General features: G+C 42.1%; 1 protein-coding gene across 1 annotated transcript in view; it reads left to right on the top strand.

Annotated features, from left to right (window-relative positions):
- Positions 1-2879, top strand: part of DPP6 (dipeptidyl peptidase like 6) — a 975800-nt gene extending 972921 nt beyond the window's left edge. The window contains 1 exon segment of the mRNA XM_021009613.2: positions 793-2879. Coding sequence (XP_020865272.1) covers positions 793-939 — 147 coding nt within the window. The 3' untranslated portion in view covers positions 940-2879.
- Positions 2880-12242: the final 9363 nt, after the last annotated feature.

Below are 12242 nucleotides of genomic sequence, written 5' to 3'. Positions count from 1 at the left end.
CAATTGTACTAACCTCCCTCTCATATTAATTCCTAAAGTTTTAAGGAAATATGGCATTTTATTAAATAGGAATAGAGACCAGACTTAGAATGAAATTAGGATAGTTAACTCCCAACTGAGAAAACTTCTACCTATGTAGATCAGCAACATCTCTGCAATCTCAGAAAGTTGCCAAGGGCCCAGAGAGTTTGTGATTTGGTTAAATGAGAGTTATTTCAGCTAAGTACTATTGACTGATCACAGAACTGGAGGGGACCCCAGAAGCCAACTGATGTAATGCCCTCAATTTACAGATGAGGAAACTGAAGCCCAAAGAAGTTGAGTCCGAGGTCATATGGATAGTGTCAGAGGTGGGATTTCAAACCAAGCCCTCCAGCACACAGACAGCTCATCTGAGCTAAGAAAGCTTCATGGAGGAAGTGGGTCTTTCATTTACATACTTATAATAATAATAGCTAGCATTTATATAGGACTTTAAGGTTTAAAAAGTGCCTTACAAATGTCTCATTTTATTTTCACAACACCAGGATGTAAGGAATCTTCTTATGCCCATTTTATAGATGAAGAAACCAAGGCAGTCCTAGAGGAAGTGACTTGCCCAGGGCCAGTGAGCTAGTAAGTTTCTGAATCTGCATTTGAACTCAGATCTTCCCAACGTCAGGTGTTGCCTTCTGTCCCCAGCACCACCTGTTTATACGGTGCCAAAGGCACCATCTTAGGCTGCCCCTTCAGGAGACGTTGAGTTTCTCACGGTAATTGTGCCTCACGTTCTCTCCCTGCCTCCCTTTACAGATCTACCCAGATGAAAGCCATTACTTTCACAGCTCCTCCCTGGAGCAACACCTCTACCAATCCATCATCAACTTCTTTGTGGAGTGTTTCAGGATTCAGGACAAACTGCCCACAGTCACAATGAAAGAAGAAGAGGAAGAGGACTAAGTGTGCCCACACCAAGCACAAAAGTGGTTCTTTGTATCTAACAATATGCAACTGCAAAGTGTCCTCCCTCCCTGCCCCCTCCCCTTGCCATCCCCCCAGGGGAGGAGCTGGGGAAAGAAATGTTATGTTAGCATGTGTGTCACAGAACTGAAGGCAGCCTTCCTGCTCTGTCTCAGCAGCAAGCTCCTTCCCAGGAAGAGGGACATCACGCATGACGGGTCCGACAGAGACTGCTGTCTGGAATGAATATAGCTTCAAGGCATCACCTTCTCTTGGCCACAGAGTGACTGCTGGATTAAGTGCCCCCCCCACCCCCACCCCTCTACCTCAAGGAAGAGTGCTTATGGATCAATGGTAGGAAAGGCCCGCCTTGAGGACTTCCGAGATCACTGGCCAGATCACTGGCCCTTTAAACCCAAGCTATCCAGCATTGAAGCCCACCTCCTGCATTAGAGCGCCATTGTCAGCAGCATCACATTGTGTCCCATGAAACTGTCATGGAAATTCAAAAAAAAAAAAAACAACCAACAACAAAGATTATAGCACAATTATTTTAAAGGTATTTTAAAAAGAGTCCCATATTTGCTTGCTCCTTCCCATCATTAGAAGGTTCAGTGTTACTACCAGGCTGCTTTGAAGAAGACAGGCTCTGGACTGTACAAAGTATCATCGTAGTTATGCTAATGTTTAACCTTATGTAATTAATTAGTATTTTTCTATAGTTTTTATCTGAAGCTCTGTTGTCATGGAGTTCTTTGAGTTTGCTTTGCTTTTAATCCCTGTCCATCTGCAGGCTTTCACCTTGTTCAGAAACACTTAAACTAACTACTTTGTCTTTAAGGTCATGAGTCAGACACATTGTGGAGCCATTTCAGAAAGCTGAGGGATGGAAGACACCCCGGGCACGTTCATTTGCAAGAGGCTGCTTTCCCACAGAGCTTGATTTAGGTTTGGGTTTAGATTTGCCACTGTCCGTTTCCATTCCATTCCCGGAACTAAAGCCGTCAAGTCCCATTTCTCCCTAAGTGGTCTCGTCCGTCAGTATCACATTTGGTAAAAATGACAGGGCTCTGATCCCATCCTCTCCAGCCTTATTAAGTATGCTCAAGTCACAGTAACCCTTGTAGAAGACAACCCTGGAGAGAAAAAAACAAGTGTGTGAGAACATGTCAGAACTGGACGGCATTTCCTGGGAATTATTCCATTGCCCTCCCCTTTGAGTGGTGAGGTTGGTGTTGCTCTCTACGTTAGCCTTGTAAGATATACTCTGACCAAATGTACAGCCAATATTCATAGTGTATATTTCATTTTGTTGTATATAAAGGAATGTATGTCAGTCATTCGTGGAGTCTCCCTGCCCTACTCCCTCAGCCCCCCGGCGATATTAATCTTGTGTTCAGCGTGCATGCTAACACTCTTTGGCTGATCTGAACTCTTTAGAAATGCTAGTTGGAAATATATCAATTACTGTCATTTCCTTTCTCATGTGTTGACAGCCTGAATGTCAGTACCAATTTCTTCGGCTTGCAGTTGTCCTGTGGGTGACCTCGACATCTGACAGCAGTGAAGACATATCCATGATGCTTTTCAGTGGTTGGGGATTTCGGTCTCACCTTTAAGCTTTGGCTGTCAGTTGTAATTAGGTCAACTTGGAAGACCTTCATGGGATGTTTTGTTTGTTTTTTAGTTTTGGTTTTTGTTTTCTAAACAAAGGAAGGTGACATACACCACCATTTTGTGAAGAGATCAACCCACTGACAAACAGGACCAATCAGAATGCTATGTGTTCATGCTTTTGCTACTCCAATGGGCTCGACTGTCAGCAAAGCCAACCTGATCTGGAAGGGGAACCTGGCTCTGGCCATGAGATGGGTAGGAGGGAAGTTAGGATGTGGCATGGTAGCGTTTGTTCATCCATGGAATAAAACATTATTTTACCACTCGGATTGCTATTTTCTTGTTTACCACCACCATCCCAGCTGGGGAAAGAGTGAGTGTTTTGAAACACAAGTTGGTATAATACAATAGAAAGAGTTGGCAGTCTAGAGTCAGAGGCCCCAAGTTCAAATCCCATCTCTACCGATGTAACCTTGGGTAAGGCCTCCTAAAGCATAAGTGACTTACACTAGATTGCCTCAGTGACTGCTGGATTATAGCACCTAGATCATGCGTTTTATTCCAAAAGCCCTAATGGGCATTCAGCTTAAAAAAAAAAATCCTGACTAGTAGAATTGATAACTGGATGTTTGTTTTCAGTAGGATTAGGATAGCATACATCATGTTTGTTCAAACACTACTTTCCCCAATAGCATAGACACCATCTGTCCCCCATCTTTCCTAAAGCAAGACAATAATAACTAACATTTATATATTTAACATTTACAAAGCTTTTAACATCAGTGGAGCCCCACAAAAACCCCATGGGGTAAGTACAATAGATCTTATCATCCCCATTTTACAGATAAGGAAAGTAAGAAGGCTCTGAGAGATTAAGTATTTTGCCCCTGATCACATAGTTAATGTGTCAGATTTGGAATCTATTCCCAATTCTTTCCAACTGCAAATCCAGCATCCTCCACCACAGATACTTCAAGAAAAAATCGGTTTGAGCTACAGCATTAGGAGTTCAGACTAGCATCAAGTATAAAGACCTTCCCGATACTGAGGATGAAATTCTTTGCCAAAGGAGACTATGTAATCTCTCAATTCCATCCAACAATCATTTATTAAATGCTGAGCCACTGGTCCCTGAGGCTAAGAGAAATTAAGGTCCTTAGCTAAGCAAAAACAGCTAGTTAAAAGGTGGAACTAGTTCTCAAACCCAGATCTCCCAATTTTGCCTAGCATATCTTGCTTTATACCCCTTTGCTAAACTATGCCAAGTAGAATTTTCTTGATTATCCTCAAAGAGAGAATTTTTCCCACATTTTCCACTATGGTTTTTTGTATTTTGCAAGTTATTTAGTTAATGAGTTCGGAAATGGTAGACTAATACCACCAATAAAAAAAAATGGCAAGTTTAGCCTCCAGAAAGAGTTAAGATGGAGGAAGGAGTCCATGGACCCATCAGAACCTAGAAGAAATAAACTCCTTGGCAAAGGAAGACCAGATCTCTTTCTCTTGGTCTCCAGAGTGGAGAAGCATGCCAGGCTCTGAATTTCATACGCACTTTTTCTCTGCCAGGAGAAGCTCCTTTAACATCCCAACTTCAGGAGCATTTGTGGCCCTTTTTTTAACTCACCCTTTGACCAGAGATCAGCTGAATTTTGAAACAGAGCAATGAGGTCAGCATCATGAAAGAAGATAAGAAGAGGATCCATCTCCTGACTGTCCCTTTGCACAAGTAAAGGAATGCACACCCTCCCCTTTTACAACGCCTACTACCTTCCTTCAAAATATAGCTCAAGTGCCAACCTTTCTCATGAAGTCTTCCCTGATCCTTCTTGTCTTCCTCTCCTGCCCCCACCATTTACTAATACTCTACCTCTTGAAATGAGCTGGTATAGTACTTTGCACTCACTGATTTGGGTGTGTATCATATCCCTCCAGTAAAAGATAAGCAATTTGAAGACAGGAACTGTTTTCATTTGGTCTTTGTACCCCCAGTTCCTAGTACAGTGCCTTGCACATAGTGGACACTTTACAATAATAATAGCTAGAATTTATATAGCAATTTAGGTTTGCAAGTCTTTACATACCTTATCTCATCTGAGCTTCAAAACAACCCTGGAAGATAGGTACTATTGTTAGCCGCATTTTACATACGAGGAAACCGAGGCAGAAAGAGGTTTGCATAAGGTCACACAACTACTAGGTGTCTGAAGCAGGATTCCAACTCAGGTCTTCCTCACTTCAAGTCTAGTAAATGATACTTATTAGAAGCTTAGATATAGAAAAAGAGTGAACACGTTGTTAGGACCATACAGCTACAGCACGTACTTATAACTTTACACTGGGAATGGTGTCATGTAAGGCAGCTGAGGTTTTGTGCAGCAATAGTCATAGCAGAATAGAGATACCCCTCTGCTTTGTCCTCACACCACGAAGTTCCAGTGCTGAGCTTAACCACTCTCCAATTCAGTAAACAATAAGTGATCACCACGTGCTACATATAGGGCTAAGTAGTGGGGATACACAGAAATAATATAAACTTCTGTATTCAAATCGATTACATTCTATTCACATACCGAAGGTAGGTAGCCCAGTGAACAGAGCACTGGACCTGCGGTCAGGAAGACTTGAGTTCAAATCCAGCCATATGACCTAGAGAAATCACTTGACCTCTATGTGCCTCAGTTTCCTCATCTCTAAGATGAGGATAGTAATAGCACTTACATCCCAGAGTTTTTGTGAGGATGAAACAAAGTAATACTTGTAAAGCATTTTGCAAACCTTAGAGCACTATATAAATGTTAACTGTTATTGTTAACAGCATCAGCATCATTACTATTTTACACTAAGGGGAGACTGATTCAATATTACTCAGCTCTCCATCAAGGCATCTGGCAACACTAGAAATGCTTATATATATGTATATATATAAAACTCCTCCCTCATCCCTAAGGGTGTTCCTATTTTAAAAACAGAGAAATTACAGTAAATATACAGGTTGACAGTTTTGGGGATCAGTACATTTACAGTCTGGATTATGAACAGATAAGAATCTCTTAATATGCTCCCTCTAGCCTGAACAGGCTTCATCCAGGTGTTTCTATCAGCTATCTCCAGGTGCCTGGAGTACCAGGGTTTATTTATGTGAACAGACATTTTAGGACCAAAAGATTGATCAGATAGGCAAATCGCCAGAAACATTCCTAAGCGCACGTTAGTACAAGCTAATGAACATTTATACGGTAGAAATAGCCAGATTGTGATACCAATCTGGTTATTTCTATTGTATATTGGGCCTATACAAATATACAAATACCTGTACAAGATGCTCCCTCAAAAATTTGCCAGGTTTTCAGTTTTTCCACAGTGCTGTCCTTCATATGTAGAGCTGATACACCTGGCCTACATCAGTTGGGATTGTCAGGATTTGGCAGAATGAGGAAGGATGAAAGAAACACCATCCTATCCCTTTTTTCCCCTTGACTTTGAGTTGTTTTTCCAGTCATGGATATGGGGTTGCACTGATCTGTTCCTGTGCCCTCAACCAATCTTCCTCATGACCAAAGATGTACATTTGCAAATTGCAACAGTCAGTGATGCAGTCTGAGGCCACGGATCAGAGAAGAGTCATCAGATCCAACTAGATACTGAATCTAAGACTTGGGACCAAACTCATGGCCTAGGCCTCCGTAACACAGTACACGAGTCAGCTGTGCTAACCACCCACCCACTACCTAACAAATACTCATGAGGCTTTGCCATCAGCCACCATTTCCTGAGAACCTTCAAGCTACCTAGCCCTCCCTTGAACAGGATAGGGTTAAGCTGTGTGGCAGGCCATGAATGAACAGCTGTAGCTTAGAGAGGAGGCCTGGGTCATCATTTCCATTTTAATTAAAATTCTTGCTTGCCTGCAGCCTAATTTCTTATAGGCATGGCCTATTTTCTTCGCACTGAGCCGCTGGGCCTGGACTAATTTCAACACCTGGCCTAAGCAGCGCTCACATGCTACCTGCCACGGGAATTCTGGGAGCCCTGTGATTCACCACCTGACCCTCAAAGGCTGCTTATGAAGAAATGATTTGGATTTGGTCTCAGGTTTATAACACAGGCCTGTGTTCCATTGCAATGAGGCAGCAAACAAGAATCAAGAGAGAGATGCTGTTAGGCTGAAAAATGGAAAAATCAAAACTAATGGGCTTCCCCTGTAAACCAGAGAGACCACAATTACTGTCAGCAGAAAGCAGCAGCAATATGTTAGAAGCTCTTACAAATCGATAAGGAGAATAAAATTGGCTCAAGCAATAGCTGAGAGCCTCTACTTAAGAATCATGATGCGGCAATACATTGGCACAGTTCTTTATATTTTTGAAATGTAGTCACATACCTTAGTTTGAGTCTCACAACACCCCTGGGAAGGGGGTTATGTTGGGAATTATTGTTTCCATTATATAGGTGAAAAAGTTGACTCAGATTATGATTTGTCCAAGGTCATGAAGTTGGGTAGTGGTAGACAGAACTAGAAGCTGGATCTCCTGATTACCAGGTCAGGAGTCATTCTACTGTCCATTTCATTTATAGCAAAGTCCATCATGTCTAGTGGTATTTGGTTGCATTCCCCAAAATAACAAACATAAAGCCAACAATAATAATTAGCACTTATACAGTGCTTTAAGGTTTGCAAAATGCTTTATAAACATTATCTGATTTTGTCCTCACAACACATCTGGGAGGTAGATGTTATTTGTATCACTCCCCATTTTACAGATGAGAAAACTGAGGCAGAAAGCAGTCACAGAGCTGGTAAGTGTCTGAGGGTGGATTTGAACTCAGGTTTCCCTGGTTCTAGGTGTAGCACCCTATTCCACCACTCTACCTAGCTGCCTACAGTAGACTACATTTATGTAAGCCTGTAGGGTTTACAAAGTTCTTTCCTCACAACAACCCTGTGAGGTATTTAGTACAAGTGTGATCACCCCCCGTCTAGGAGGTAAGAAATCAGAAGTTTAGCAGGCATGTAGTTGATGATTTTCCAGTATTTATTTACAAATTAGCAAAGGTCAGATCTTTCCTTCTAACTTCAGGTTCAATATTCTTCCCACCATGCCACACTGACAGGCCACACTGACCTTAAGTGACCACCACTGACAGCTAACGATTGACAATTACTCATATGCCTTTGTTAGCTCTTTGTGGAAAGGGGCCAAGGCCTCTCCATCCTGTGATTCTCTTCATGGTGCATGGTCCAAACCCAGTGGAGTCTTAATCAATGTTGTTAATTAACTGTTGTCAATCAAGCATTGACTTCATGAGTTAGGATATGAGTAGGGATGGATCTAAGTTAATGAAATAGGAGCTCAGGGAAGAAAATCCATTGTTGCAAACCTGCTGAATACCTGCTATGTTCCAAATTACCGTATGAGGTAATATTTTGAGTGATGCAAAATGTCCCTGTCTTCAAGGATCTTACAGCTTACTTGGGGAAACAATGTATCTATACACCATTATCATTTTCAACAACATATATTGAGAGTCTATACACCCTTGGGCACAATTAAAGAAAAACAAAGGATTCTCTAATTAACTATTCAGCTGAAAGATATATAAGTCCTGTAACAAAATCAAAGAAGGCTGGAATCGTTTGGGAAGGTTCCACTAAAGAAGGTGGAACAGGATGAGTAGCATTTGGATAGGAAAAAGAGAGGCATAATAGGTGTGGGAACAACATGAGGAAAGAATTAGAAACAGACACGAGTGTAGTGTATTCATGGCACTCTGAGGACAGCAAACCAAGTAGAGAGAAGAAATGATAAAAACTAGAGTGTCCAGAAGTGGGTGGCTAGGCTTACAGATGCCCTGAAACAATCTCACATGAGGAGGAGCTGACTCCAGGAAGGCATAAGCACTGTCTTCTTCTATTGAACGGGATGTCATGTGGAAGATCAGATTCTTGCTTCTAGGAGGCAGAATGCAGGCCAATTGGTGATAATCTTATTGGAGATTCATATGGAGTTTGCAGGCCTAGGGCTTTTTTTTTTTTAACATTAACTGCTTTCTAGCCACATCCTGTCCATCCTGTACTTGTGCACTAGATTTTCTGAACTTCAGTGTAGGACTTTACATTTATGTCCATTTAATTTTAGCTATAATACAGCTAAGTGGCACAGTGGATAGAGTGCTGGGCCTGGAGTGAGGAAGGCTCATTTTTGCAAGTTCAAATCCAGCCTCAGATGCTTATTAGCTGTAGGACCCTGGGAAAGTCACTTAAACCTGTTTGCCTCAGTTTCCTCATCTGTAAAATGAATTGGAGAAGGAAATGGCAAACTGCTCCAGTATCTTCGCCAAGAAAACCCCAAATGGGATAACAGAGAGTAGAACACAACTGAAATGACTAAATAAAAAATTATATCTATAAGATTTTTAAAAATTCTATGTAATTTAAAAAGATTTAACCAATTATTCCCACCTGTTCAGCTCTTTGGGAATCCTCATTCTGTCATCCAATGAACTCTAGTTATCCTTTCTGGGTACCCCTAAATTTTCTAAATGTACTGCCTCTATCTTCATCTAAGTCACCCACAAAACTATTAAACAGACCAGGACCATGGCCAGAACTCTGTGGCAAGAACTCTGTGGTACTTCACTACAGACTTTCATTTTGAACTAGATTGCACAACTCTTCAAGGGGCAGGCACCCTGTCTTACACTTCTCTTACATTGTCGAAGGCATTTAACACTGCTAAGTACATAACAGGCACTTAACTGGTTCATTTATTAGCTAATAGAGGACACCAAGGCCCCTATAATTGGGTAGGAGATAAATGCTGAATAAGAAATGTATCCTACAGGAGGTAGTAGGTGGTATTGTGCCTCCCCTACAGTGTGATTTGCATTTTCAGAAAAAACCTAGGATTCCTTTGAAGAGCAAAAGTCTTCACTGTTAGAAAGAGCAACCCCAAAGGCCTGACTCCATCCACCCATGTGGAAGCGGGGTCCACCTCTGACACTGAAAAAATGCAGAGGAAAGAACAGATTAAAAACCATGGGGAAAGAGCAAATTAGAAATACTGGGGACCAAGGCATAAGCAAATTTTATTAAGTTTTGTAACAGACAGTGGGCCTGCTTGGGGATACAATGGGAATAAAATGCAAAGAACAGCGTATCCGAGTAAGTGAGACTGTGGAGGGAATGAGTCTCATACTGGGCTCACTGCACTGGATCATGCATAATTCATCAGACTTCATAAATATCAAAACACTCCACAGCTGTTGGTACTTCAGTGCAAATCCTGCAAATACTCCTTCAATTATGCAATCCCAGGCTCAGGGAGCCAGTCAACTGCGTCAAAGTTAGATTTTTATAAAGTATCAATTACTGCAGAGTTTTGGAGCTGAGATTTTCTGGGCCCAGAGGAGCCCAGGAGAGAAGGCTGATCCAGTAGAATGGAAATTTCTTACTCTGTAGCTCTTTCCATTTCATTCTTCCTCTTTTTTCTTCCCCCTTTCCAATCTTTTTTTCTCTCTCTCCTCCCTATATTTCCCCTTCTTACCCCTCAACCCATTTCTCCCCATATTTCCCACTTGTCTCTCCTCTCTCACATTCTCTCTTCTTTTTCCTATTTTCTCCCATTCTCCCTCCATTCTCATATTTTTTGGATATCTTTCTGTTTCTTTAACTCTCCCTCCCCTCCTCCATCCAGTGCCTTCTCTCTTTATCTCTGCATCTAACATTTGTAAATATTCTTTTTATGAGACTTCCATCCCCAGCTATAGGGAGATGCTGAAATATGTTGCCCCAAGTCTCCAAAATCAGATCTTGGCCATCCTTATAGACTGACCTCCCTCCTCCTCAGCTAACTCAGTCAAACAAAAAGTGGACCCAGCCTTTCTCCTAACCATGATAAGAATAAATCTCCATGCTCATTCTCCTCCAGCCCAAAGGAGATTTAGGAGGAACAAGTTAACTATTTTTTCATTTAATCCCCATCTATCACACCTACACAGTAGGGTGAAATAAATTAAAGGTGCCACCAAAAAAAAAAAACACCCAAACTCCAATCCAGCCAAACCACTGGAGAGAATCTTCATTTGTTGGCCACTTCTATCCCTTTCCATCCTTTCCTTAAAAAGGACACAAAATTCAAGGAAACCCATGAATAGCTGGGCAAAAGCCAGAGATGTTCCCTAAACACATAGTAACCCATCACTTCCCTGAATCCAGGTTCCCAAAAGACAAGTGCTCGTGACTTATTTACTATCTCGGACATCAATCTATCCACTGAGCACCCACGATATTCAAAGCACTGCATCAGGCACCGTAGCAAAGGGCTTCCTTTCAGCACTGAAGTCCTCTCTCCCTTCACACAGTCCTTACCAAGATCTCATCAGGTGCATCTCCCTGCTAGGTGGGCGACCCAGCCATACTGAAGGTCTATGCCTCTGCTGAATCCATAGCTAGTACTTCTCTCCATCACAAAGGGTCACCATCCTTGAAGTCGTCTTCCCTTGGTGACTATTACTCCATATCCCATTTGTCTTCAGTGTCTCTCTGCTCCTAATATGGATGCTACTGTTGGCCACTTCCTCTCCAATGGACATCTCAACTTCCGTTTACATCTGACTACCAATGGGACATCTGATTGGCTCTCCCAAACTCACAAGGTCCTTGGGGCATGCCCATATACAGGTTGTTGCTTGGTCATCTATTGAGGAAAGTAAAAACACAAAAGAAACGAGGGGCCATTTTCTTATAGCCACCATGGCCAAAAGGAAGACTAAGCAGCCATCTTTCCCATATCTGGCTCTCTCAGGACACAGCTCACAGTAGTTCTCCTTCACTTAAAACCACAAAGGAAAGAAAGTGGCAAAGGGGTAGGTCACTCCTCATATTAACCCACTGAGCTCCAACCTAGCAACTCCCGAGTCATCAGTTCATACAGTTCAGCTGTTCATTAGAAGACTTTTCACCATCACACAGTATAAGCACCTCAATTACATATAGCCAGAAGCAGGCTACTACCCCCAAGTTTCTACATAGTCACTTGGACTGAAATCAGACAAGTAATTTCTTCATGCATCAATGCCTTAACCCACACTGGCCAGGCCACCCCCATTACCAAGGTTTCTGAGCAGAGGAGAGACAGCATCCCATCACCATAGGATCATGGATCTAGAGCTAGGAGGGACCTCAGAAATAATTTTACAGATGAGAAAACTGGGGTCCAGAGAGGTTAAATCTCACTGAGCCAGGATTCAGCTCAGGTCCTTTGACTCCAAATTTAGCATGTTCTCACCATAAAATCAGTATTAAAGAAAGATTAGTCTGGCAGAAATACTGAAGAAAGACTAGATAAAAGAGAAACCAGAATTAGGGAAGCCAACCATGGCCTGCTGCAGCCTTCTGCATATAGCAGCAATGCAAATATGACCTGAAAAGGGCATGGACATGGTGGTGAGAATGAGAAGGGAAAAGTGGAGCAGAGATGAGAAATTTCATGGGAAAAAAATGGAAGGGACTTTGTCATTGACTGGATGTCAAGGATTAAAAGGAGGAATAAGTCAGGAGCCGTCAAATACCCTGCGAAGAGGACAATTTTAGCTTGAGGTCAAACACTCAGAGCTATCCAAAAGTGGAATGAACTGCCTTGAGAGGTGACAGGTTCCCTCTTCCAGGACATTTTCAAGCAGAGAAA

The sequence above is a fragment of the Phascolarctos cinereus genome, unplaced genomic scaffold (assembly GCF_003287225.1).
Source record: "Phascolarctos cinereus isolate Bilbo 61053 unplaced genomic scaffold, phaCin_HiC Scaffold_1;HRSCAF=81, whole genome shotgun sequence".
In the NCBI taxonomy this organism is placed as follows: domain Eukaryota; kingdom Metazoa; phylum Chordata; class Mammalia; order Diprotodontia; family Phascolarctidae; genus Phascolarctos; species Phascolarctos cinereus.
This window is presented reverse-complemented; position numbering and strand designations above follow the sequence as displayed.